General features: G+C 40.0%; 1 protein-coding gene and 1 long non-coding RNA gene across 2 annotated transcripts; one reads left to right on the top strand and one right to left on the bottom strand.

Annotated features, from left to right (window-relative positions):
• SAMD7 (sterile alpha motif domain containing 7) lies at positions 1–16,719 on the top strand. Its single transcript, XM_057411560.1, has 9 exons — positions 1–157; positions 8,113–8,216; positions 8,929–9,055; positions 9,196–9,332; positions 10,420–10,498; positions 12,824–13,503; positions 14,505–14,626; positions 15,405–15,515; positions 16,429–16,719. Exons 2-9 carry the CDS (start codon positions 8,114–8,116, stop codon positions 16,699–16,701), a joined length of 1,632 nt encoding a protein of 543 aa, XP_057267543.1. The 5' UTR covers positions 1–157; position 8,113; the 3' UTR covers positions 16,702–16,719.
• On the bottom strand, positions 8,024–26,108 carry LOC130600335 (uncharacterized). The gene is made up of 4 exons (XR_008972435.1): positions 25,684–26,108; positions 24,462–24,813; positions 21,640–21,777; positions 8,024–8,167 (listed from the first exon to the last, which is right to left on the bottom strand). It is a non-coding gene; the product is annotated as an uncharacterized LOC130600335 (long non-coding RNA).
• Positions 26,109–26,480: the final 372 nt, after the last annotated feature.

The following is a 26,480-nucleotide window of genomic DNA, read 5'->3' as shown; positions in this document are numbered from 1 at the left end:
GTTAAGGCAGTTTTTGACATGTTAATCTTGATGTGTTTTAAAGGCTGCCAATCACGTTACTGAAGCAGCTTGAAAGGAAGACTTATAGAGAAAGCACACACTCTTGGATGTTCATGGTGTCTTCGTTTTACCCAAAACTAAGGTCTTCACAATAGATGTAAGTATACATGAAATAAAAATCAAGTGTGCTAGTTTTCAATGTAAATAGTGATGCAATATCAGGCAGGCAATACCAAGAGGTGTATGATTTTTCTGATTTTGATAGGAAGTACTTATCTCATGTTAGAAACAAGGCAGCTTTTCATTAAGAGCAGCACTGGACTGCAGAGAGTAAAGTTAGGAATAGGCAGAGGTGATACAGGAAAAGCAAAGTATGTGATTAACTATGTTCTGAGTTTTCAGCAGATGTACTCTTACAGGTAAAGAATCCAGCATATTCTGGTGCAAACATTTTAATTTTTATGACATAAACGTGACCATTTTAGAAACATTTAAAGATCTATGAAGGATTTTACTTTGGGAAAGCTTGTCATTACATAGTATTTTTCTAGAAGACTTTTAATACAGATTGAGTTGTTTAATGTCTATGCACAAATATTTCATTGGCTTGTAACTGGTTGTTAATACACACAGCTTAATCTTTCTGCTAATTATCTTTTTAAAGTACAACAGAAAACCTTCAATATTTACAGATACTTCTTGGGTGGTGGATTTCCTGAAACAGCGTGCAATCAGAATTAATTGAGGCTGTCATCACACAGATATATCTGACTGGTTCAGTCTAATGTAGATTTACCTAGCCAAAATTTTGCTGGTGTGCTCAGCCACTGTAATAAACCCCAGTGCTGGCAGCTTTGTGGGACACCAATGCACGCAATGTGGTATATTTTGTAAAACTATTGTCATACCGTGATGAGGGTTCCTTACATCTTGTTATTATCTGAATATGTGGGTGGAATCAACTGTAGACTGACAAAGGCTTGGGCACTATTATATTGCCTTCAGAGCTAAAATGTCAAGTTCCTCAGCTACAGGATATGTGAATTTCCATGTCTCCCTGGTGCCCCAGAGATACGGAAATAGAGAAAGAGAGAGAGGTGAGCAATCCTAACTCAAGTAGGTCTGATCCTTCAAACTGGAGGTGAAAATGTTCAGTCTGTTCTAAGAGTGATGAGATGCCGATTTCCAAGACTGTTTACAGGATCAGGTGTACAATTTCACATGTTAATCTCAGGGGGAAGAAGTTTGTATTAAAACTTGTGACTTCATATATGAGTTTGGAAAATAAGAGTGGGTTTAGTATCTCACATCTGTGACATATTTTAACATACCTGCAAATATTTTTTAAGATGAATGTGTAATGTCTTTTGCTTTGTAATAAAGAAAGCTAACCTGAAATTATTAATGATAAAAACCCTCACCATCTGGTTTTACTTTAGTGGCATAAGACACAGAGGATTTTGAGAAGTCCAAGGGATACTGCCGCAACATTTAACATCCTTACTGAAGAGGGTAAGCACTGAGGATTCCCTACGTATTTTCTAGATTCAAACTCTTAGCCAGTGAAGTTAAAGAGTTGTTAAATCAAAATAGTTTTAGGTAGCCCTCCTAAAACCTGTTCCTCTTTCCACTACCTGGTTTATTTTGGCACTGGGAGTGCTGTCATTTGCACTAATATTTCATGTTAAAGTGACACATGAATCTCACTAAAATTCAACTGCGTTTTTCATCTGCAAATAGGAGCTTTGCTCTCCAATTGCCAGAGAGCTTTCCATCCCAAGAATTGTATTTCCAGTATTTGAGAAGACCAACAAACTTTTTTAAGCTTTAAAAGAAAAAAACACTAAAAAGTTAAAAATACAGAGTTTAGTTTTACTGATTCCACTTAGGCTACATTTTGCCATCTTTGTACTTCTAGAAGAATCAAAGATAAGAGGATAACATTTCCAATGTCAGCCATAATTATGAAATAAATCCACAAGGAAAACAAATTACATCATGCTTTTCTCTCTCTGTATATAACCAATATAACAGAGACCCATCCCTTGTAAACAGCTTCTCCATGCACCAGTTTGCCAGGACACAGTGGTGTACAATGTTATACACAGGTATGTATGCATGCACACACTTTCTCTGCTACAAGCACTATTTTCATTAGGGTTTGCTTAGTTATTTTACTCAGTTTTTGAAAAGGCACAGTTAAAGCATTCACTGTGATCTCAGCTGGAGTCTTTGGATGCTGCCACAAATATGAATGAATAGTATTAGCAGTGTGGTTCTGCAGAAACCAGTCCTGGGTGCCTGAGAGCAAGAACTGCTAAGCACAGTTCCCACCTCAGCTGCTTACTGTCCTGTATCTATATGTCTCCAATGCCATATCAAATGGCAGGACTGCTACTTTTTCCTTCACCATCTGTCTGTTTCACCTCTTGCTGTGCATTTGTGCCCAGCACAATGCAGCTCCACCTTTGGTTATACACTGACTATTGCCTTAGTGGCACACAGGCATAACAGCTTCCCCTTCCCCCAGCCATTCCAGTGGGAACAAGAGAAATTATTATGAACCTAATTTTATTCCTGAAGGTTTGACTTGATTTCTTCTTGAGGCCAGTCTGTTTAAAAAAACACAAGTGACTTGCTGCTTGCCATCTTACCAATTAACTAGCTCAGAAATGGTGAAACATCCATGTCTTCATGTCAGTGTAAAGGCACACAATGCAAATGCAACTGGCTGACACACACAGTATAAATATAGTTATTTTCCTTTCTTTAAGGAACATATCGTTCTCAATCCAGTTTTAGGATTACACTCTAATCTCAGTCTCTGAGCAGTCTGTGCCCACGTATCTAGGATTAGAATTTAGCCCTACAGCCTCTCCTGTGGTACCTTACCCCAATTAAGAAGACATATTTCATTCCCTCCTTATGACATAATGTTGGTATTACTGCCTTCTTGCTTTCCAAAGTCATTTATTTTGCTGACTGTGGGTTCTTGAATAAGTACAATCTCTAGCTCTATGACTCTTAGCACAGATTAAGGCCAAACCCCTTTAATACTACAGTTAATAACATTAGATTATTCATAATATTGGAATATTTATTTAATTTTTAAAACAGCATCTCATTTCTCATGTAATCAGGAGAGGTTTTCTAAAAAGGGAGCCAATGGAAATGAAAATGAGACGATGTACGAGTTTATTTACATAGTTCACTCATAAGCATGTATACATGTTTGTATTAAATATTTAATTGATTTCTCTGACACAGATTTACCTGAACATTTTCAACAATACTCAGCTTCTCTCAAAGAGTCTGTGGAGCCACTACAAAGGTATGCTAAACATTGCTTTTAAAAAAGGCTAATTCTGTGTGTTTGATGTAAATAAAAGTATTAGCTAATGAAATCTTAATGTATTTAACTAAAAAAAAAAAACAAAACCAAAACAACAAAAAAACCTCAAAAAAGGTCTTCCAAGTCTGTATTATACACAGGACTATACTATATTTTGCCAGTGAAATTAATAATGTAGGTATACAGACTGTAGATGCAGACATTTTGAAACCACATATAGCATGATTAGATTTGCAAATGCTTCTGGTTCATGAAGTTCGTGTCTTGTCCTTTCTCATCTAATAAATTGAGACAGAATTAGTACTGGGTGAGTGGTTCTGCCTGCTGCCAAGTAGGGTTTGCTAAGGGTAAGACTCTAAAGGTAGAGATTAACTTGTCTTCATCCCTGTAATGTGCTGTACAGCCAGGATTTGTGCAATAGGATCAGAGAAGAGCCATATATGAATGTAATACTAGACAGCTGGTGTGTATGAATTTATATGAAGCCTGATGCCAGATTTTGAGCTACTCACAAATCCCAGCTTATATATGTATCAGAAGTGTACTTTCCCTGTTCCCTCAGAGATTTTTTTTTTTTGCTGATATTGGTTTCTAATATACTAGTTATGAAAATAATATGAACCTTAAGCACCCTAAATTTCACCTGCAAGTCAGAACCCCAGCTAAGTAACCAAAAAGGGTGGTTTTCCAAATGGAATAACATAGATCCATCAAGTTCAGTATCTCCTGACACAGGGTGACATACAAGTCTGTATATTAGCTTATTAAGCTAACTATTTATCCTACCTGATCAATTCAACACTTCCCTGAACAGAAGACTCAGGGAAATAAGTAATTTAATACAGATAACCAACATACAACATGTGTCCTTCAAGTTAAATTTAAACTATACTGATATTTTGCCATTCAGCTTACGAAAGCAGACTAGAATTCTAGTGGAAACAGCATCTCAGCATTTTTACCACAAATACCAGAGTTATTTTTATGTATCTGAGAAGAAATCCAGCATAAGTGAGATAGGATTGACTGGCACACCAATGAAAAAAACAGAATGATGTCACAAAGCAATTCAGTGAAAACCTCATTAAGGAATCAAACCTTCCTTCTGGCTCGCAAGGGTTCAAAAAACTGGGTCAGTGGAAGCAGTAAGCTACAGCTTTAGTGGAAGAAGACACCAGTGAACTTCCACGATGTATTGTTCCATGATTTGTTCAATACTTTATCTTCCCTGTGTCAAACTAAAAGAGCACCTAGACTACTTTTGTAAAGATAAGTTGCTTACATGATGCATGTTGCCTGAAGTGATGCATGTTGCCTGAGGTGATGCTCTGTGAATCTTGGTCACCTAATGGACAATAATTTGTCAATAAATATGGCTCAGCTTCAGGGGATGCTGCCGTATTCAGTACACTACATTAAGTGAAAATGCTAGCATTTAAAATAAAACCCCGCTTTTTGAAAGAAAAATTTTAAGACGGTTCTTAAATAGTTGCCCCTTCAGCTATAAAAAGAGGCTATGTGAGAGACTACCTATCAACAGACAGTATAGCATGACATCCAACACAAAATCCAGACTTCTTTTGGGAACTGCATGAAGTATACAGTGATGCTGGTGCCACTGGTTTCTAACCGCAGTTACTGCTGCTTGGTTATTGATAGATACCTGCCAGAACAGGCAGTGTATAAAAGATCCCACGTGGAGGTTGTGGTTTTGGGTCAGAACAGATAGGTCTTTTCCCACAAGGTTTTCCATGATTCTATACTTTAAAGTTGTATCAAATAATTTGACTCACAGGTGTGATTTCAGGGTGGACTGTAGAAGTTCTAAGTAGGCCTAATAAAGACAAGTATCTTTTACTTGTGTGTCTTTTTTCCTCACACAGGGACAGCTTCCCCAGAATAAAGTGCATTCACAACTGTGATTAAACAGGGGATTGAAGCATTCTAGCAGTTTCTAAAAAGCAAAAGTGGTACAGCTTGTCAGGCATCTGACAGACAAAATTTTGTTAGTGTTAATACAGCCTTTCAAATTATTATTATTACTATTATTATTTATTTATATTATAATTTACTAGAATAAAATGGCTAAAACCTGGGTTTTTTTTTTCCTCATAATGTCTATCTGGACCTCTGCTGGTTGCTTTGCACCTTAATATTCTGTAGTCAGGGGCACCAGGAAAGACGAGGCTGTAAGGTGGTTAGCATGAAGTTTTTAAATTGTAGCTTTGCTTCCCAAAGGATTTAATACACAGCCAAACCACCTAAATGGCTCAGTGGACCAACATGGTAGGTCAAGTACTATCATCCCAATTGCTATCTATTTTTTGAGCTGCTGTAAAGTTTAGTTCAGCACTAAATCGCTTTAGTACTGAGCTTTAAAATGCTTTAGCAGCTCAGGAGCACTTTGGCAGCTCAAATGCTCTTCATGAAGCACCCAGCATCCTAAACCGCTTTAAGTCTAAAGTATCCTAAAAAAAAAAAGCAAATGGAAACACACCCAGCAGCACATGTTCAGGTACATATGTCAAGAACAAAGTACACAGTGCTGTTAATGGACTTGACAGGCGTATCTGCTTCCAGGAAGACCTGAATCTTGGTCAACATATAATCTAGCACTTACAAATGTAAAGAATTTTTTATTTTGAGGGAACACCAGTAATGTGGTCCAAGTATAGCCTCTGCTCTCAGTCAGAACAGCTGAAATTACTAACTTGTCTGCCTTTTGGAAAGCTCATTTTAAGACTGAGACCAAATAGCCATACCATACCAAGGAAATGGCAAATTCCTGAAGCATGTGAATTAGACTGATAGCTTTCCCATAAAATATTTAGTATCTCATCCATAGTTCAAAGGCAATAAAAGGAGATATAATGATTATTCTAATCTATAAATGGCTTGGGTAACAAAATGCAGGACTTGGCTTACATCACATTTTGGATAATAAACAGTTTTTAAAGTTCAGCTCTGTTTTGGAGAAGGACTGGCTGTTAAAAAGGGAATCCTGGTTATTCCTGCTTATTATTTCTAAGGAACTTCTGCATACTAGGCAGCTGATTGAAAGGCAAACAAACTGCTTGGCAATTGGATCTGTCTTGTACTCATAACAGTGTTAACATCTCAAGCTGTGTTTAATCTTATTGGTACTTGTACAATACCACTGACTCTGCAGTAGTCACATACATACAACTGGTGCCACAGCTGGATTTTATCATGCCAAAGCCATTAATCAAGACATTGAATTAGTAAGCCTAGAAGCAGGACAGGATAGTGTAAAAATTAAAATATGTTTTGGCCTGAAAAGTAAGCAAGTTTGGCATAAATGTGAAAATACATAAGAAAGACCTGAGCAAAAGGTAGTCAGAGCTCTCAGGGAGGGCTGGCATTTTACTGCAATAGTGTCATCATGACATGCTAAAGACAGACTAGGCAAGTAAGCCATGAAAAGCCAAACCATCCAAAGCTCTGGGTGATTTTAGCCTTCTGTGCTTCAGAGATCACATCTTTGTGGAGTAATTATTAAACGTGAATTCAGCAGTTGTCAGCACTCAGCTGAAATGGAAGGTAGATGCTATCAGGGAATTTGTCAGTGGCTTTGGTAGGGTCTGGATTTCTCTTAGCATTCCTAAGATGTCCCTCACTTATCTATACCATATGCCAGATGAATTTATGAGCTGTAACTCCCTACCTGCAAGATGAGAACACTTAAGCATTACATCTTCCTTGTTTCAGAAGACAGAATTCATTTCATTAGGTCTAATGTGGGAGAAAATTCACCCCCTTAATTTCAATTTAATTTGAAGAAAAAAAAATATAAAATTAATCAATCATTTGCTGTGCAAATCCAGTTCGAAAGCAATGTACAGATGCCTATTACCTTTACATCTAGCCTGCTCCCTCTGCCAACCCCCTCAAAGCATCCTTCACAGGATAGCTTTTTAACATCCAGGCTGAGTGTTACAGGACTTATTTCCTCTATCTGCAGAAATAATCCTGCTGTAGGTCAAAATCCCGAGTAGGGTGGTTATACTGTGGTTATTCATTACCCTGGTATCAGGATCATTTGTAATCTAGTCACCTTCCTCTCTGGACAAACTTAGAAATGTCCATGCTATCCACCTTAATGATAGCATAGCTATTCAGTTCTGCATCTGTAGTGTATTAATTTTTAGTCTAGATTTCTACTCTTCATCTGGCTTTATTTACCTGTACATATATGGGCAATTAATCTGAGCCTACCAGTCTTAAGGGGCTGATGTCATTTAGAACAGCTTATTTCTACCATTTCTTTCCAGCTGTTTCATTTAGTTTATAGTAGATAGGGATACCAAGTATCACAATTCCTAAATTAAAACTGAAGATACCTGCCTTCCTAAGTGTAATACCTGCCACTGTTCTCAGGGCTGCTGGGATACACCAGGGGCTGCAGGCAAAACTCTGTCTTACTCATGTCCTTTTGAGCAGCTGGTATTTCACAACATCCTGACTTTTCTTGCATAGTAAGACTCAAGGACACTGAACAACTCAGCATAAATAAGGGCAACATTTGCATTGTCCCAAAAATAGAAAGTTTCTATATGGTATCCATACAATCCACAAGCATTAAAGGGTACAGCTGTGACTGGCAGAAGGACTGCCTGCTCCTCTGAGAAATAACTTACATAATCTGCTCTGTTTCTTACATTTTCTAATGTTTTATTCTTTTCTTTGGACCTGCTGATTCAGTTCTTTACAACAGAAAAGCTGCTGCTGTCTCCTTGCAGAATGACTCCACGAGATCACATGAGAAAAATGTCTATCCTGGGAGAACAAGGAACACTAGAAGAAAAGCACTTATACCGGTTAGCAAGTGGCATGGCGGCAGGAGGTAGGCAGGAAGAAACCTAGCTGCACACTGGTTTATAGGATTGCTAATATCTGTACAATGCACAAGAAACAGCCAGCAATAAGTTTAATGCCTTTAAAAGGTATTTCAAATTTATCTTAGGAGTAACTGGAGAAACATTTCTCTTAAAGGTAATTAAAAGCTAACACAGGGGATTCTTGGCATTCGGAATTTGATCATGTGATGCTAAGCATCTGGAAGAGGAGTCAAGGTCACACAGGAACTCAGAAACAAAAGCCATAGCTGGATGTTATGATGCTCTTGGTCACCACTGTGGGCTCCTTTTTCTTAGAGATGCTGAACAAGGCAGGTTCCAGCTAATAATTTTTTTCTAAAACTGTTTTAGAAACGAAAACTCTCCAGCAGAGAAATTAACATTCATGGCTATTCTCTTCTGTATCATATCATTAATGAATTGTTGTTAATTGTAAATTGTCCTTTTGAACACTTGGCTGCGCACATCCTGTTATTTTTACTGCAGCTTGATTGTATAAATATACATTAGTTAAACAAAGTGGTTACAATGGCACTGGAAACATAGGTTTTTAGTTGCTGTTATTTAAAAAAAGAGTGTGATTTGCTAACTCGCACTAAAATGCTTGAGGAAACACCCGTATTTTTTCAAGTACAGTTATACTGCAGACAGAATCACTTTCACTACACTGACAACAGAACGGTATGTGCTTTCTGTCAGAACTGCGGCAGCGACAGGAGATGCTCATGCGCAACCAGCTGATGGCGGTAAACCCTCAGCTGATGGGTGCAGGGCAGCCGAGAATGCAGGCGATTCCCTCCCAGTTTGAGCCTCGGCTCGTTGACAGGTACTTTGCAACATTTCCCTATTGTAATACTGCAGTTAAAGAATAACCGTGCTGCATCTGCGTATATAAACATGCTAGATTATTCTTAACTAAACCATCTCCATTGTGTATCTGAATGCATTTGGTTTTTTTCCTCTCAGAGATCTGTTACCTTCAGCTGAAATGATGGCATCGGCTGACCCAAGACAAATCCATATAGCATCCCATCTCGGGCCCACGGTCCCACAGCATGCAAACATGCCAAACATACTGTCCAACCGGGTTTACCCACCCCCAGGTAACGAAGCATTGTCTGCACCCTGAAAAGAGATAGCCTGTAAATGAGAAAGCAAACTCCACCTACTGTTTTTTCAGAGGTTTGTTGGTAGTGTCAATAACAGTTTGTTTTCTTTGGGAAAAACAGTCTCACTGAGAAGAGGCAGTCTGCCTACCAGAGATTCTAAACTGTGCCAGCTTAAGTCTAAACACATCCATTTTAACTTTTGTTAAATGCACTGTTTTCAAAAGCATTTGCACATTTTTGTTCTCCCATTTTCTTTTTGTATTTTCCAAGCATTCTCACCCTCAAACAGAACACTGTCACTAAATAAATTAGTCCAATCAACACTTTTTTTTTGCTACATTTAACTCTTGCTCATGAATGAGCATTGGCTGCTTTAAGACTACCTTACTTTAATCATATTGTAACATGGCATTTTACTCGTGTAGGGCAACTACAGGTCCTTTTAATAAAGGCTCAAAATTACAGGGCACAGCTCTAAGGGAAAGACTGATACCACAGTGTGGCAACACAACGGTGGCACATATGTTGTGCATAAATTTATGTATCACTTTATACAAAGGTGAACCTTACTATCTTAAGATTCCTTCTTTGAGATAAGGGAATAAACTCTCAATGCCACATAGATCCATAAACAAGAAATTCAGGCTTCAGCTTCCCCCCTGTACTGTGAATCTCAAATAAGAGATTCCCTCAAGAGGAAGTATAATGTAAAATTACATGGCACCTAGACTGAAAACAGTTTTGAAGAGCAGGTTTGCTTAACTGTTGCTTATTAGTTTCTGAGCAGCTGTATGTACTTCAAAGACATAAGGCACCAAATAAAGTCACCCTGCTCTCCTCTTTCCTTCATGGATAATAGCAAGTAACTACAGGTCTGATCCTGCAGACAGCTGATGCTGGACTACGTGTTTTTACTACATATTCCAAAGCAATGAACACAAATAGAACTTAGCCTGAAGTCATATCAGCTTCCTAGTGAAGCACACAGTTAAGAGTCTCAGTATTGCTTTGGGATTTGTGCATTTGCTTTAAGAAACAAGTGAATTTTAGAGATTTCTTTTTTTCTTCTCTTCCCTTTAAGGATATAGCTTTCTGCAACCAGAATCCATGGAAGCTGTGGCCAGGAGACAGGAACTGGTTCAAAAGCAAAATATTGCCAGGTAATCAATAGTAAACTTTGTTTTGAGGTACATGCCAGGATTAGGGCAGCAAAGGCAGGTGGAAATTGTTATTTCACAGACTTTTTGTGTTTTTTTTTATTTACAGTGATTGAGATACTTTTTCCAAGTCACCCAGGGAAGCAGAGGAACCTTGATTACCTCTTAACATATGAAGCTACTTAACTTTTTGCTTGCCCCCATTCTGCTTTTAGCCTTAAAATTATATAGAAAACAACCCCCCCAGCTTAATTAAAGACACAAAGAAGCTACGAACTTCAGCCCTAGTCCTTGAACTCTGGATCCAAACAATCTGAAGTTACAAAAAGTCACAAAAAATTAAAACATCACAGCTGTGTGTGACAGCACACAACATTTTAAGCCTTTCCAGCTGGGCCCTTGGCATGATTAGCTGTGTCTCCACCCTACCAGGGTGGACAGCTTTCCAAGTTCAACCAGTCTGAATGTCAGGGTGACTATAAAGTCCAATTATTTGTACCAGTTTTGGGGTAATCGGTAACTGGCTAAGTAACCACCACTGCCACCCTCACAGCCACACCATTTTCATAGCCAAACTCTAACCTCAACCACTCCTGCACTAGGCTGCAGCACAGAACTGAGTGGCAGTGCCCCTGATACACTAAGATCAAAGAACAGATAAATTCTCAGCAGGCATCTCCAGAGAATTGTGACAGAAGTGTTTTGAGATCTTCAGTCAGCAAAGCTCAGTTACTTTCAAGCGCAAGATCTGCATCAATGATGCATTTCATACAGCTCTTGTCATATGGCAAAACCCCTCAGAAACACAAGTAAAATAGCTAGCAGCAAGCATGGTCATCACATACACCCTCAGCCACATCAGAGCTAATCCTACCTCTTCAGGCTCTTCCTGCAGTCCACCAAACCCAAGAGAACCCAACAGAAAAAAGCTTAGCCTATATCCATAAGATAACCCTTAACCCCAGCCTTTTGTTGTCCTGACAACTGCATTAGCTTTATGCTGCTTTCTACTGCACACACTACTTTTACAGCTGCACTTGCTCCTCTCACGCTTTCTAGAAATCAGGTGTTGGCAAACAATCTGCTGTACTTGTGGCAGCTGTACTGCTGAGCACCTGGTCCCAAATCCTTGTTCTCCAAGGGACTCTGCCTCATACCGATGCTCAGTGATCCCCCATCTACCAGTCCTCAGAGAAGCAAACTATCTTATCTGGAGGAGTAGTCACGAATGTAAGGCTTTTTGCTGTTTATCTCCACCTCAAGAGCTGTGTGTAAGTAACAACAATTGGGCAAGATGTACAAGGACATGGTACATAGACAAAATACTTCCATTGCATCTCTGAAAGCAGAAAAATAATAATATGGAGGTTGTTGTAAAGATGAAAAGAGGGCAGAGAAAACCCCCCTAGTGTTATGATCAACTAACTCCTTTTTGTCACAACAGTCTGAATAGATACCTTTTGACCCAACTATTTTCCTGACAATTTTACATTAATGAGAAGTCTCCTAAAAGTCAGATTCTCTCTGACCTATTACCCTCATTGCAGTTAAGAGCTACAGTAGGAGCTACAGCTTTCTGTTTGCTCACTAGGTTGGCTCCCGAGAAAGCTGATGACAGCAAAGGTTGGTACAACAGAGGCACATACTACTCCTTGTATTCTCCGTGTCCCACTGGTAAGCCCTCCTAACCACAATGCCAGGGGCAGGAAGCTGTCACAGACCATGGAGCACTGGCTTTATCCACCAGAACAGAAAGCAGTTGAACACTTACCACCAGGACCTCACTCTTTCATGCTCAGGTGCCATGCGCTATTGAGAGTTACTCAAAGAGATTTACATTAGCTTACTCTGAATGCATGCACAGGTTCCATAGATAATGTAATTCTAGTTCTTTATCACAGTATCACTGCTGTTTTGCAGTTTTCTGTACACTTTTGATTGGTAATGTAAATAACTTATTTTCTTTAGTCTTATGACCCTGGAGACAATTTTCCAAATCCCAAATGAGCATAATCACTGTAATAATGCCTGGATTGCCAATATACAAACTACTTTTTTTTTTTTTGTCTGAACTATTACCTAGAGGCATCACATGGAAGATGTATTTTCTCTTCCTTTTAGTTTATGTATCTGTCAGCACAATAAATATAGCCAGGTTTGCATTCCATCTGCAGTTTGTGTTCTCTCACACATAGCGACATAGGGGAGAGAGAGAAGACAAGCAGTACTCTTGCCTATTCAATTATCTGAGTTTTAATCTGTTACTGTAAACAGAGGTGATGAAGGAACTGAGCTGCCCTAACTGCTTGTGCTCTGTGTGTCTCTTAGAATGGAAATGGAGATGAGTGCTATTTTTCAGCAAAAAGAAATGGAGAAAGCTCATCGGAAAGGACTACTGGGCCTGGAAGCACCTTTCCTTTACCATGGGATGCCAGCTAGTCCCATTGCTTTCCGTGGCAGGCACAGACTGCCTGAAGGCCATCTCCCCAGTGACTTATATGTTCATCGTACCACCCTTGATGAAATTCATGGCAACACTATGCTAATGGCAACCAGCCCATACCCTCCAGTCACCACTTTGCAAAGGGAGAGGGGACGTCGACCAGGGAGAAGAGCTGGAAATCACAAAACTGCAGAGTGTAGTGCCAATGGCACAAAGAACCAAGCTGATGACAAAACTACAGACCCTGCTGCAGCTGCAGTGGATGATGAGAAAGAAGACAAGAAAGAAGCAGAGGTGGAGACACCAAACAAACATGAACAAAACAAAAACCAGACTGAGCCATCTGCAGCTGCTAAAAACTGTAAAGAGTTTGAACAAAGCTTGAGAAAAAACTCTGCTACTCATGAAATTTCTACTGAAACCAACAGCTGCAACAATACAAATGAGAAAGAATCTAATAGCTCCTGTACTACTTTTGATGACAAGTTCATGTACCCTTCTGCAATCCCATTCTCAGCATTACCATATGGATTTCCAGTACCAAGCAATGCACTGCTACCCTCAGGTTTGTCAAGTGTGCAGAGTACAGTTAGGGTGGCATGCTGATATAATTTATTTTTATTGATTTGCTCTCTTATTTCCTCCCTCTGTTTTAAGCGAAGTTTTTGTATGATAGAGTCATAGCAACTGAATGTAGAGTTCATATGCAGCAAATAGGAATAACTTGGTAAATCCGAGTCAGCAAAGGTGGTCTTCCCTGCTGCTTGCTGGCACAATGGAGGTTTCAGTATTCTAGGTAGCAGTGCTTTTCCTTCCAGGATAATGCAGTTGCACAGCAAAAGTCACAAAGCAGCCTCCTAACTGTTTCAGTTCTCTGTGCCACACACTATAAAACTCAGGATGACATCCTGCAGCTAATCTCAGTCCCTGGGAGAACACACTTGCCACCCCTAAGCCATTAAATTAGCAGCACTTTGAGGTTCTCTGCAATTCTGTTTAGCATGTTACATTCTTTCTTCTTCTGGTGATCAGGGAGAAATGTAGCAGCACACAATATACTAATCATAATCCCTGTGCTTGTCAAACAGGACAAGGAATCCCTTAGAAATCACACTCATTTAGGAACAAATTTAGCTCCGAGATTTAGACCTCCCCAAGAACAGCATAAGACAGGGGCCTCTCAGCCACTACGTAAGAAACATTGTTTCTAAAGCTTTGCAGCTCTTGTTAAATACACCAGTGCCTTGCAAAACTCTGTATTACCTAAAATGACAACAGGCTGAGCTGTTTGTCCACCATGATCTGCCAAAGACATACTGTATCACTGAAAAATATAGAATCATAGAATCATTTAGGTTGGTAAAGACCTTTAAGATCATTGAGTCCAACCATAAACCTCATACTGCTAAGCCCAACTCTATAAACTGTTATCTGTCTGTGACTACACACTGCAGTTAATTCATCAGGTTCTGGAGAAGTGTAAAAAAATTCTCACCTTAACAGTTGTTTCCTATTGATTTGCCAGCAAAGTTCCAGAAACATAACATTTTTGTTCCCCCCTCAAAGGAGCACATGGCCTGATCCTGAATGGAGAAGACATTTCTTCAACTGAAGACATTCGCAAGTGGACTGTTGATGATGTTTACAACTTCATCATTAGCCTCCCTGGCTGTTCAGATTATGCCCAGGTGATTATAAACATTCATCTCATTTTCAGGTCTTTAGGAGCTTCTAGATTTAAAGGTCATCAAACAAATGTAAATGCTAGAGGTTAACTAGTTCTCACAGACTTACAAACATTAATAGTTTTCACTGTGCTTCAGCATATGAAGTTACTTCTTAAAGGGGAAACCAGTCCATGATCTGAGGTTATATGCACTTCTGCTGCACTTGGGAGTCATTGGTTATGAAAGATACCAGGAGGACCAGCAGCAAACCAGTAGTATAAGGAAAATATCTTAATTTTTTTCACTCCACATGCCCTGCACAATTTTTATGCAGATTAAGGGAATTTTGCATTCTTGGATATTGGTATAACCCACCTACCACCCCTGCATTCTTATAAGCATCATTCCATTTGAAAAATGAAATATCATTAGAAATGCAAGCACAGAGACTGAAATCTTGCATGTTGTAAAGCCTCAACAGGATCAACACTATTCTTTCATCAGTAATAGGCTGCTTACATAAAAACCCACAAAAAAAGAACAAACAAAAAGAACTAAGTAACACTGAAACATTACAAAGTTCTCACTTGCCAAGAACAAGTAGATAAACTACAGGCAAATGTGCTGATACCCACATGCCTGAACAAGACACCTCATGCTGCAGCTAGGAGATAATACAAAGACAAAACAGTAAAATTATTATTTCCTCCTTTTATTGCCTGTGCCTCAGGAATAAGCATAAAAACTAACCAGTGAAGTCTGTTTTAGCACACCATGATGTGTTTTATCATTTCACAAGATATTTAAAGACCACGCTATTGATGGAGAAACCCTCCCACTGCTAACAGAGGAACATCTCCTGGATACAATGGGACTAAAACTTGGACCAGCATTAAAAATCCGCTCTCAGGTATGATCATTGAATGTGTGCCAAGGTGGCAGGTCACAGAGATGTGAGAGTCAGAAGCCAGCACGAGGAAGCTCTTCCAAACTAAAACACTTTTTTTTTCTGACAAGGTAACCACCATATTAGAAGCAAAATCACTCCAGCATAGTGCTTTTGCTTCTCTGTGTGTTACAACAGCATGCAGGATCAGGGGAGGTTAGGACTGTCAGTTTGAGAGACACTTCAAGTAGAGTCAGGATACACCACCAGTGGACACTAGGCTGAGGTTTGAAATGGAAAAGATGTTTTTGATGAATTAATTCAGTTTCACTACATTTTCCCCTTCCCAGTTGGTAAGAAGTGCTCTGACACACACATGCTTTTGTTCCAACCTGACTTTTAAAATATAGCAAGTAGAGGTTTCTACAGCCCTTCTGGGAATATAATTGTACATGTTTCACGGACAGGCTGTCCCTCTGTGTTTAAAGTCTTCAGCTCTTAATTTCATCATCAACTCTCAGCGTGTTTCTCTTGTTGCCTGGTTCTTTTCTTTAATTCTTTGCTCACTCTCACTCTTCTCACTAAAACCAGCTTCTCCACTACTGGCTGGCAGTTTGCCTCCCCTCTGTCCCTCGGGTGCTACAGCACATAGGGAGCAAGAGAAGCTGGCTGCCAGGCCCAGCACACTGGGCCATTTCCAAGCTGAGTATTGCCAAGATTATCCTTCCACAAGAACCTGGGCCTAGAAAAACACAAAAGACGGAAAATGGAAGATTTTTTTTCCACTTTTGCTAACAACTAATAATCATTTGAGATGGGTTTGAGAGGGGATCTCCTGGATGTCCCTAGCATTGCTACATGAGTCAGCCTTGATGTTTAATGTTTTTAATGCTATCTCAAGAAACAATTGCTGCAATTGGTCTTTTTTTCTCTAAAGGTGTCTCAACGTTTGGGCAATGTGCTCTACATGATGAATCTTCCTCTGCCAGTGCCATTGCCACCTGCTTCAGGCAAACCCTCAGATCAGCCTCCTGACATAGCCTCCCCTCTTCACTGTAACAGCACTGGAGATGCGCTGGATAGTCCAGGCTCTCAGGACCCAGAAACTTCACAAGCAGTGGAACAGATCATTTCAGAAAGCAGGGAAAATCCGTGCAGCACAGCTGGATCTCAGGCTGACTTCCAGATGATCACTTTCCAGAAAAGTTGAGCTAAGTCCAGGACATAACATTTTTTAATAGTACAGGAACCTCTAGTTACAAAGCATTTGAGAAGATAGCTACAGTGTGAAACCTCTGTGTGATGGGGGCCGAATAAAATAAACTGCAAGTGCAGCATGAGGAAGTGTGGTATCTGAAAGGCATCACAAAAATGCAACTACATACTGGTGCAATTACTTTCAAGTGCAACACATTGGAAAGAAACCAGTACGGTTAACAAATACTTTTCATTTTTCATTGAAGTCCAGTGTCATCACTGAAATCTGTCAGAGATTCAGAGTGCGCTGTCTTACAGTGTGTTCCTGCAGGCTGCTAAGAAACTACAATGAAAAGTTACAGCTTCCACATACAGCTTGCTGCTGCTCCTGTTAAGCAAAATTTATACAGGAAATTTGTAAGGGATTCATTGGGAGAGTATGGAATTACCTGCAGAATATAGAGAAATAGACCCTAGACTCAGCAATTTGGGTTAATTCCATTGCTATTTGAGAACTAAGCCTAAGTGCCTGGGAAGGGTATAGACAGGAAACATGGATTAAACCCTGGACAAGGAAAAAACAGGTGTAACAAATTTTAATTATTCTGAGGCATTCTTATCACTGAGGTTTCAACTTGCTGTGAGTGACTGCACCACTGAGATGAGTTTAGAAAGAAGCATCAGCGGACTCCACCATGAAGACCAGTAACTGTGACAGTAATGTTCCTGCAGGCAGCAGGCTCAAAGTCACACATTTCCACCCCCAACCACTGCCACAGCTCACCTTTCCCCTCTGCTCACATCAGCAAGCCACGGAAAACTCTTCACTTGGTGGCACACTCAAGTGCTCTTCATTTTGGAAGAGGCCATCAATTTTAGCCTGAAAGCTCCCTCTTCTCTGCAAAAATATGGTTTCTCCTCATGTCTGGCTAGTGATTCATTACCTCATAGCAAACAAGAACACAAAATAGAGTTTTTAGCTAGGAATAAATCCCCAGCATTTTATCGTGATTCCTGTGTGAATTATCTTGGTTCCCTCTTTAAGGGCTTGGTCATACAGTGGTCTTCCACTTAGGTTTTGGAAGTCATTATACTTCCACTCTTCTCCTTTCAAGAACACTTCTTTACTCCAAAGGATATACAAATAGTTCTGATAAAATTAAGTTCTGTAAATTGAGGGTTGATGATAGGCTGTGCTTCTGCTGTATATTGCTACTTTAGATTCTCTCCCCTTAGTTTAGTTTGTGTGGCCTCAAGCACTTAAAAACCAAGAGGTACTCTGCTGTTTAGACGGGGAGTGTGTAAGCATACAAGGAGGTAGAGTACTCTCATATTTTAGACTGTGAGCACGTGTTCTTTTTCTTTAGCCTGAGATAAATGATTTTATGTCTTTGATATATTTGTGCACTAGATAATGTGTGATTAGATCCTTGCAACAGCAACTTAAGATGCTCATTTTAGCATACTGTCCAAACCTTGCAGCCTTCAGAGGAAGGGCAAGCATCTGTTGCACTCCTTTTCTGAACTAGCAAAGTCTGTAAAAAGAGTAGAGCCTAATTCTGCTTTTACTGAAAACTGCCCCTGGACACCAGTTATGACAGTTTTGGACTCTGTACATCTATCTCCACATACTGTTACTGGGGGTTAAGTTTAAGGGTTAACTGATGTAATCCAGGAAGGCCCAGTGCAAAAATGTGGGATGCTGTGCAGCAAAATATTCTGAAGTTGTAGACAGACACCGAAGTAATCCCTTCCTAAGTGAAGTGCTGACCTTTACATCTGTGATCTGGTGAAATATGAGAGTTTTCCCAAGAATTTGGATTATGTTTTATGCCTCATCTGTGGGTATTTGTCATATAAAGAACTACTTACTGAATACTCAGCAGTCTTCAAAATCAGCAAAATTATAACCTGAAGCTGGAAGTCTTCAATATAAATCCATAAGATTTTCTAAAAGAAGTACAATAGCAATATTAATCCTGGACTATCAGGATTGCTGTTCACTTCAGTTTGCTGTTCACTTTGTCTCAATTAAATTCAGCAAGTATTAACCTCAGTTCTCTTCATTAACTTTTCTACATCTTTTCATGGCTTTAAAACTTAGTGAGGCAGCTTGGAGAGTTTTATGTTGAATTTGGTAATGTAAATATTTACTTTTCAGATTTTGGATGAAACACAAGTTTCACTGTAAAAACTCATATTCTGTTTGAAATGCTTTTACCTGCAATTTTAATACAGAACATCTTGGATTAATTGTACCAGAAAAAAATGTTTTTACAGTAGATTTAACTATTGTGGTTTTTTTAAATGTAGATCGTCCATATAGCATGAGGGGAAAAGAATGTATTTTTATATAGTACAATTGTTTGTTAAAATATAAAAAAAAAAAAAAAAAAAAAAATAGGACAGCTTTCTGTTTAGCTCTGAAACGATTTCTAACTTGCTTTTTTTTTTTGTACAATGGACAATCATGTTGACAACGCCATATACCTAATTATACACAGTTAAAGAACTGGTTTTCAAATGGCATCCTACTTCCTCACTGGATGAAACTTTTGACTTAACCCACATGAGAACTTCACCCTAGAAGAGCATCTCTGATAGGTTCCCAGGTCAAACAGCCCACGAGATGTCGCTGCAAAGCTGAAAGATGTTACCGACTATCTCTCCAAATGGGAAAGGCAGCACACTTAAAGGACAGGTGGTCTGTTACGACCAAGGATGAAGAAACTGAATTTGTTTTTCTAAAGTAACAGCAGAGGAGCTTTACTTGAAATTCCATATGCTAGGGAAGAAAGACTAAAATTTGGTTTTGAAGAATGTGACTACTTTTGAAAATGGCTCAGACATGAACAAAGCCAAAAGCAGAGAAAGCTGGGATACAAAATTTGCATGCTGGTACTACTACTACAATTAAAAAACCCAACATGTCCTTTGCACATGCTGGGGTCTCCTTCCCAAAATGACAAACAGAATGAGTTCATAGCTTCCTGCACTGGGGCGGGGGGGGGGGGGGGTGTGTTTCCTCTCCTACAAACGCTTTACAGAGAGAAATAAAAAAAAGCTAAAAATTGAAATTGATATAGAATCAGAAGACAGACCCGTATTTTCAGATTTTAATACGTTTTCAGGAATTACGTTTATATGTAAACAACGAGGCATTACTGATTCTCAGCAGCTACGTGGTCTTTTTTGACTTTTAATGCTTACTCCAGCTGCAAAGGGGTGTAGCCAGCACACACAAGTACATAAGAGAGCTGGCAGAACCGCACTGGTTGATGACTTTCTGGTGTCTGTGACACCACTGCATTCAATTTTTCTACTATGCCACTAAAATCACAACAGGATGCAGATGATATATTTTAATATGTGTGGTACCATTAGAAATGTATCACTTGATGTCTATTGCTGTATTAGTCTGTAACAGTGATGCAGTTAATGAAGAAGAGAATGTTTTTTATGAGATGTTGTAGAAGTGCCTCATTTTGTCTGTATCCACATTAAACGTGTAGGCTCCTAGGGACAGGGACTTCCATTTCTTTTCTTTTTTTTTAATAGGGCCGAGGTTAAAGACAACATAAATAAAAAGATACAGCAAACATAAAAGAATGGTTCTGTACTATAACTAACAAAACTAGGAAAGTCCTGAAAAGGAAGAAACATCTTGTCCTTCCACAACCTGTGTTTCTGACCTCGTGATTGCTGCATACGATGATGATGTACAGTACACATTCATACAAACCTAAACAGATAATTCTCCAGTCAGTTCCCCAGGTAAAAAATCTCTTAAAAAATGCTATAAATAGACAAGTTAGGCAGAATTCCTACCTGTCCAAGTCAGGCAGCCATTCTAATCAAGCATACAAATGCAAGAACCAGCAGCTTCAAATACCAAGGCGATGATATTTGAAACTGACTCATATCCATGCCACCAGCTGCTTTACAAAACTTAGCATTCTAAGACCTTATACAATTGTGAATCCTCCACGAAAGTTTTCTGAATGTTAATTTATCCTTTGAGTGTGAAACAGAAAAAATAATCACCCCCCTCCAGTTTTAAAAATCACTTTTCATATTTTAGACTCTCCAAATACCATAAATCAATGTTGATTGGGTATGCAGAGTTCTGAGTCACCTCCAACATTGGAAATACTACAGTAAAGCACCCAAAACTAGATACACCTCTTGTTTTGGTATCTTGCTCCTGGTAAAGGCATAATCAATGATGTCCTATCTAAGCCCTTTATCATTCACTGGAAAATAATAAGGCAGTTTTATAATGCTGGGTGTTCATCAGGGTTCTGCTACCCGTGATGCTTGGTTTTGACTGAGCCATTCACACTAGAGTAAACAGCTATAGCTCTCATGCTCTATAGCTATCTATATGGCAATGATTCTATAGCAAGAGAAAACCTCACCTCTCCTTTTTTGTTTTGTTAGGGTTTGGTTTTGATTTGTTTTGTTTTTTTCATTTTTCTGGGGGGAGGTTACTTTCTGCCTTTGCAGTTGCAAAGCTCTTTCCTTTCTTTAGGAAGGCTTTGTTCCTACTATCACCTATACTGAGGCCACAAGAATTATTCTGTTGACTTGGCCTTTACATAGCCCTTTCCTTACTCCATTGCCAAGTGTACCTAAGTCTATATTCTTCCAGACAGACAACAGTTCTGCTACTACCCATGTGTTCTTCTTGAAACAACAATTTCCATGTTGGTGAGGATACAAAACCTTTTACTTAGACCATAGAAAAGAGACACCTATTGTCTGTGTTGCATAGAGAACAATATAGTATTTTTTCCTATAGTACAGGAAAGACATGAATAGATGTTTTGCTTTATCAAAATTTAAAAACATATAAACGTGGCATCTGTGTGTGTGAATTACTGCAATAAAAATCAACCAACCAAAATAGCACTGCCAAGAGAGCATCAAGCCAGCCTGGTTTTCTCATTACCTTTCAATTACAGGGTTCAAACAACTCTGTTAGAGGACTGCTGCTCAGTCTGGGACTCCAGCATTCATGGGACTCCAGCAGTTTGTAAACATGCATTGAAAGATGGTCTGTAAAGTAATCACTGGCTTCTGGTTGAATCTGTTAATTGGAGAGACGTAAACTCAAGAATCACATTTTTATATAACAAATATTTTTAACTCAAATACTTGTAGTCATAACAACAAATTTATGATTTTATAAAAAAGTAACTATTTGTTTTTCTTAATGCTCTATCCTTAAATATCACCGTTTTTCTCTTCCCCTCCTGCCACTGCCAAAAAACACTGAGATACAAGCAAGCAAGCCAGTCTTTTTAGCTTTTTTTTTTTTTTTACTTAAAACCTTAGCTGGCTCCTCTGAAAAATGCAGAGATACATTTTCTATTTAACATTCTTATGTGTCCAGGTACATCCCCACCAACTCCATCATGGTCCCCTAGACCAGAAGTCTTCAGGAAGAATATATGCCACTCCACATCAGGAGAAGCATGTCCTTCTTAAGGTTCATCAGTTATTGCTAAAATGAAAGTATATTCTTGCAATGAACAAAACTGGTATTTGAAATAGCTGCAATTAGTTACAGAAGGACCAGAATCGGGAGAAATTCACTCTTAGCTCAACTATGGGTTTTCTAAGTTATATGTATCAAATAATTCTGAGTTGTATAGAAATGAAAAGAACTTTCAAGAGTGGAAGCACTTAAGACGCATCTTAGCAAAAGATAATTCTGGGGATTTGTCTAATGAACCTTTGTCACTCTGCTAAATTAAAAGCTAAGTGGCTAACTAAATATTTATAAGCTTCTGAGGTGGAAGTGACTCAGGATATGTCTACACTGGAGTGTGCTTCTGAATTATGACTCATGTATTTGTGGGTGGATTTTAGCTGAACCTGCCTTGAAAGTATGTGATGCTGTACGGCACAAGGCTCATATTATCATAGAATCATAGAATAGTTAGGGTTGGAAAGGACCTTAAGATCATCTAGTTCAAACCCCCCTGCCATGGGCAGGGACACCTCACACTAAAACATCTTACCCAAGGCTTCGTCCAACCTGGCCTTGAACACTGCCAGGGATGGAGCATTCACAACCGCCCTGGACAATCCATTCCAGTGCCTCACCACCCTAACAGGAAAGAATTTCTTTTTACATCCAATCTAAACTTCCTGTTTAAGTTTGAACCTGTTACCCCTTGTCCTGTCACTACAGTCCCTAATGAAGAGTCCCTCCCCAGCATCCCTATAGGCCCCCTTCAGAGCCTTCTCTTCTCCAGGCTGAACTGCCCCAACTTTCTCAGCCTGTCTTCATATGGGAGGCGCTCCAGTCCCCTGATCATCCTCATGGCCCTCCTCCGGACTTGTTCCAACAGTCCCATGTCCTTTTCATGTTGAGGGCATCAGAACTGCACACAATACTCCAGGTGAGGTCCCACGAGAGCAGAGTAGAGGGGCAGGATCACCTCCTTCGACCTGCTGGTCACGCTGCTTTTGATGCAGCCCAGGATATCGTTGGCTTTCTGGGCTGTAAGCGCACACTGCCTGCTCATGTTCATTTTCTCATCGACCAGCACCCCCAAGTCCTTCTCCACAGGGATGCTCTGAATCTCTTCTTTGCCCAACCTGTAGCTGTGCCTGAGATTGCTCCGACCGAGGTGTAGGACCTTGCATTTGTCATGGTTAAACTTCATGAGGTTGGCATCAGCCCACCTCACAAGTGTATTGAGGAATATTCCTTATATTTTTAACCCATATTCAGTGCTGAAGCTGACCGGATGAAAAGGGTCGTCACTCCAGAGCCTACAGCATGCTACCATCGGTAGATGATCTAGGAAATAGCTCCTAGCATATTGCTGGGGAATTTGTCTGATTTCCTTGGATTCCTTTATGGAAGCCCTTTTCTTTCTTCCTGCCTGCTTGCCTGCCTTTCATCCTGCCTGTCAACAGGTAATTTTGACTTGTGTTCTCCCCTCTCCTCCCCCCAAAGTTTTAAGGATTAAACTTGGAGCCAGTGGGTAAGCTTTCTGCAAATGAATGGTTTGTTTAGCAGAACAGACACTTGCTCAGACTTCCAGTGTCACTTCTATTCCTCTACTGCAGAATGCAGTGTGACTGTACAGAGAGTTTGTGACATGCTTGTCAGTAATTCAATTGCCAATGTGTATGTAGCCTTGCACTTCTGGTGCATATTCACACCCTCTTACGGATCCAGGATGACTGGCACTGAGCCCAAAATAATGAGATTACCAGTAGCACAATAATTTGTCAGGAATAAGTGAATATAAGGCTGCAAGAAAACATGTACCAGAAAGAGCAGAACACCACCCAACTCGCTGTCCTGCCTCAGAGGCCAAGACAGGATACCTAAAGCAGAGTGTAAGAACAAAGCAGCCATTTCAGACTACTTCCAGGGACCTACCTCACAGACAACCAGAGATGATTTTATATTTAATAGCTCATGATGTATTTTTGTTCCATGAATGTATCCACCTGTTTTTTGTACTAAATATCCAGCATCCATACTGCTATATTAGATCACACATCTGGGGTAAAGAGGAGAGGGAGGAGGGAAAAGGGGATAATTAAATGCTGTCCGTTTGGCTTCAGTTGAAAAAGGAAACCACTCCACTTGCATGCAATATCCTTCACAACAGTAATGTAAGTGGTCATGATTCTGAAACCCTACTCTAATCAAAATGGCAGCAGGTACTTAAGGGGCTGACTTCCCTACATGGTTCTGAAATGCTTCTTTTTGCGGCCTGTCCTACAGTTGACACAGACACTGACCTTAAACGCAAGCCTTTTGAACCTTCACTTTCACTGGCTTTCTTGAGATTCAGCCACTTGCTTCTCTCTTGTTCTCCCGCCATACCAATGACTACAAACAAACCTGTCCCATGTAATATTCAGCCTTGATAGGCTCTGTGCTCCATAGTGGCACAAAGTTCACCATTCATGCCTTGCACTGAAGAGCACATTCCCTGGTCCACTTTCCATCCCTTGGTCCTTTCTTACAGATCTGTTGGAAATGATCAGTTTGCTCCCTGTGCTGCACACCAATCTGGTGCTGCATGCCCAACTGTCCTGGGAAGAACTCATTCAAGTTACTGTTTCTTGAACTTCAGATGAATTAAAAGTTCTGTGGAAAAAAAAAAAGAAAAAAGAGATTAAGCAGAAATCCAAGGTGCTTTTCTGGCAACAAGCAGCTTGATCTACTGCAGTTAGATACTTTTAAAAAAGCAAAATTAAGAGCTAATCATTAAAGGTGGGTTTGAATCTGCAGTAGAGGCTAAGACATAGAAGGCATATGCAAAATAAGAACTTAAAAGAGCCTGAAAGTAGAGGTATGACAGATGATGATCTGCAATGAGACCCATCATGAAGCAGCTGCACTCTTCACGAGGAGGGCAGCAAGCAGATAACAGCATGGTTCTGAACAGCCTCTCCCATAGAGCAGGAGGCGTTTCACAGCTTCAGTTCAGTTTGTGCCTGTGCAGGGAGAGGAGAGGGCTTTGAGCTACACCATACTAAAACCCTCACTGCAGGCATTGTGTATTATTAGCAAGCTGTAAGTTACAGATGGCTAAAACGTCTTCCACAAGACAGCCCCGTTTCAGATGTGCTTTTATGTTACTGTAAGTACATGAAGTAACTGTTAAAACGATTGCTAACTTAAAAATGTATTTTTTGACTAAATGCAGCTTGCCTACCTTTTACAAGGCACTGTTTTATTGTAACCATAAAAACTTTAATTCCCTATACCCACAATCTTTTCTCTTGAATTACATTTTATAGTTTGTTCGCTCTGCAGCCTGTCAGCTTAATTTGTAACTTGTATAGATTTTCTGCCCAGCAACAGCAAGAGGAAAATATTCAAAAGGAAAAGATGTCGTACCAGAAAAAAAACAAAACAAAAAACCCCAAACAAAACAAAAACCCCACAAAAAATGTCACAGTGACTTGGAGCAAATATGCTGCTGGAAACAATTTTATGTTTTTAATTACCTACTTTTCAATCTGAGAGGTTCCAAAATCACAGGAACGGGAAGGGACAAGACTTGAAAGGGCTTAAGGGCTTGACAAGGCAACACAGCACTGCACATACTTTTCCACCCCAAAGTGCCAGGGTGTGGTTTGGAAACATGGAGCCAGGATAAACGATTATATGCTTTGCTGAGTGACCTCATAGCAAAAGCATGCAGGGCAACTACTGACAAAAGACCTTTTTACTGTATACAGGTTGCTTTCTGAATCTAATTATGTAAGTATATGAGGTCTGAGCAACCAAACTGTTTAAACAGGTAAGAGTTAACAAAGGCCTGTTGCATCGAGCATCTTTAAGGCCGAACTTCCTATTTAGAAGTAACAAAACTAAACGTGTACATTTTTACCGCCAATGAGCTGGAGCACCTCTGTTCCAGTAGGATGGGCTCGCTCTCCAGATCCCAACTGACACCTCTAAGTGCAGACGGACTCCCCAGCTTGTCCAGCATGTGGTCACACCACTACCTCCTGCCCCCCCGGCTGTCTGCGAGGGAGCCAGGCGGCAAGAGGCACCACTCCCAATTTAGGAGTTCGACTTCAGACGCGAGAGTGAGGCCCAGGCACCGGGGACGCAGCATCTCCCCGCGGGGGAGTTTCTGATGAACCAGACTACTTCAGGGAGGCTGACAGTCAGAAAAGAGCCCGACCCCTCGGCCCGCAGCAATGTCTAAACCGGGGCAGCCCACGGGTGAGCAGCCTCCGCGCACGGACGCTGTGTCCCGGCACACAAGGCTGCACCACCAGAAACCCTCACCCGGAGCA

Source organism: Pezoporus wallicus, unplaced genomic scaffold (assembly GCF_028554395.1).
Source record: "Pezoporus wallicus isolate ANWC-B61680 ecotype Strahan unplaced genomic scaffold, APGP_CSIRO_Pwel_v1 contig_6899, whole genome shotgun sequence".
Taxonomy (NCBI): domain Eukaryota; kingdom Metazoa; phylum Chordata; class Aves; order Psittaciformes; family Psittacidae; genus Pezoporus; species Pezoporus wallicus.
Note: the sequence above shows the minus strand (reverse complement) of the source record. Positions and strands in the feature narration are given on the sequence as shown.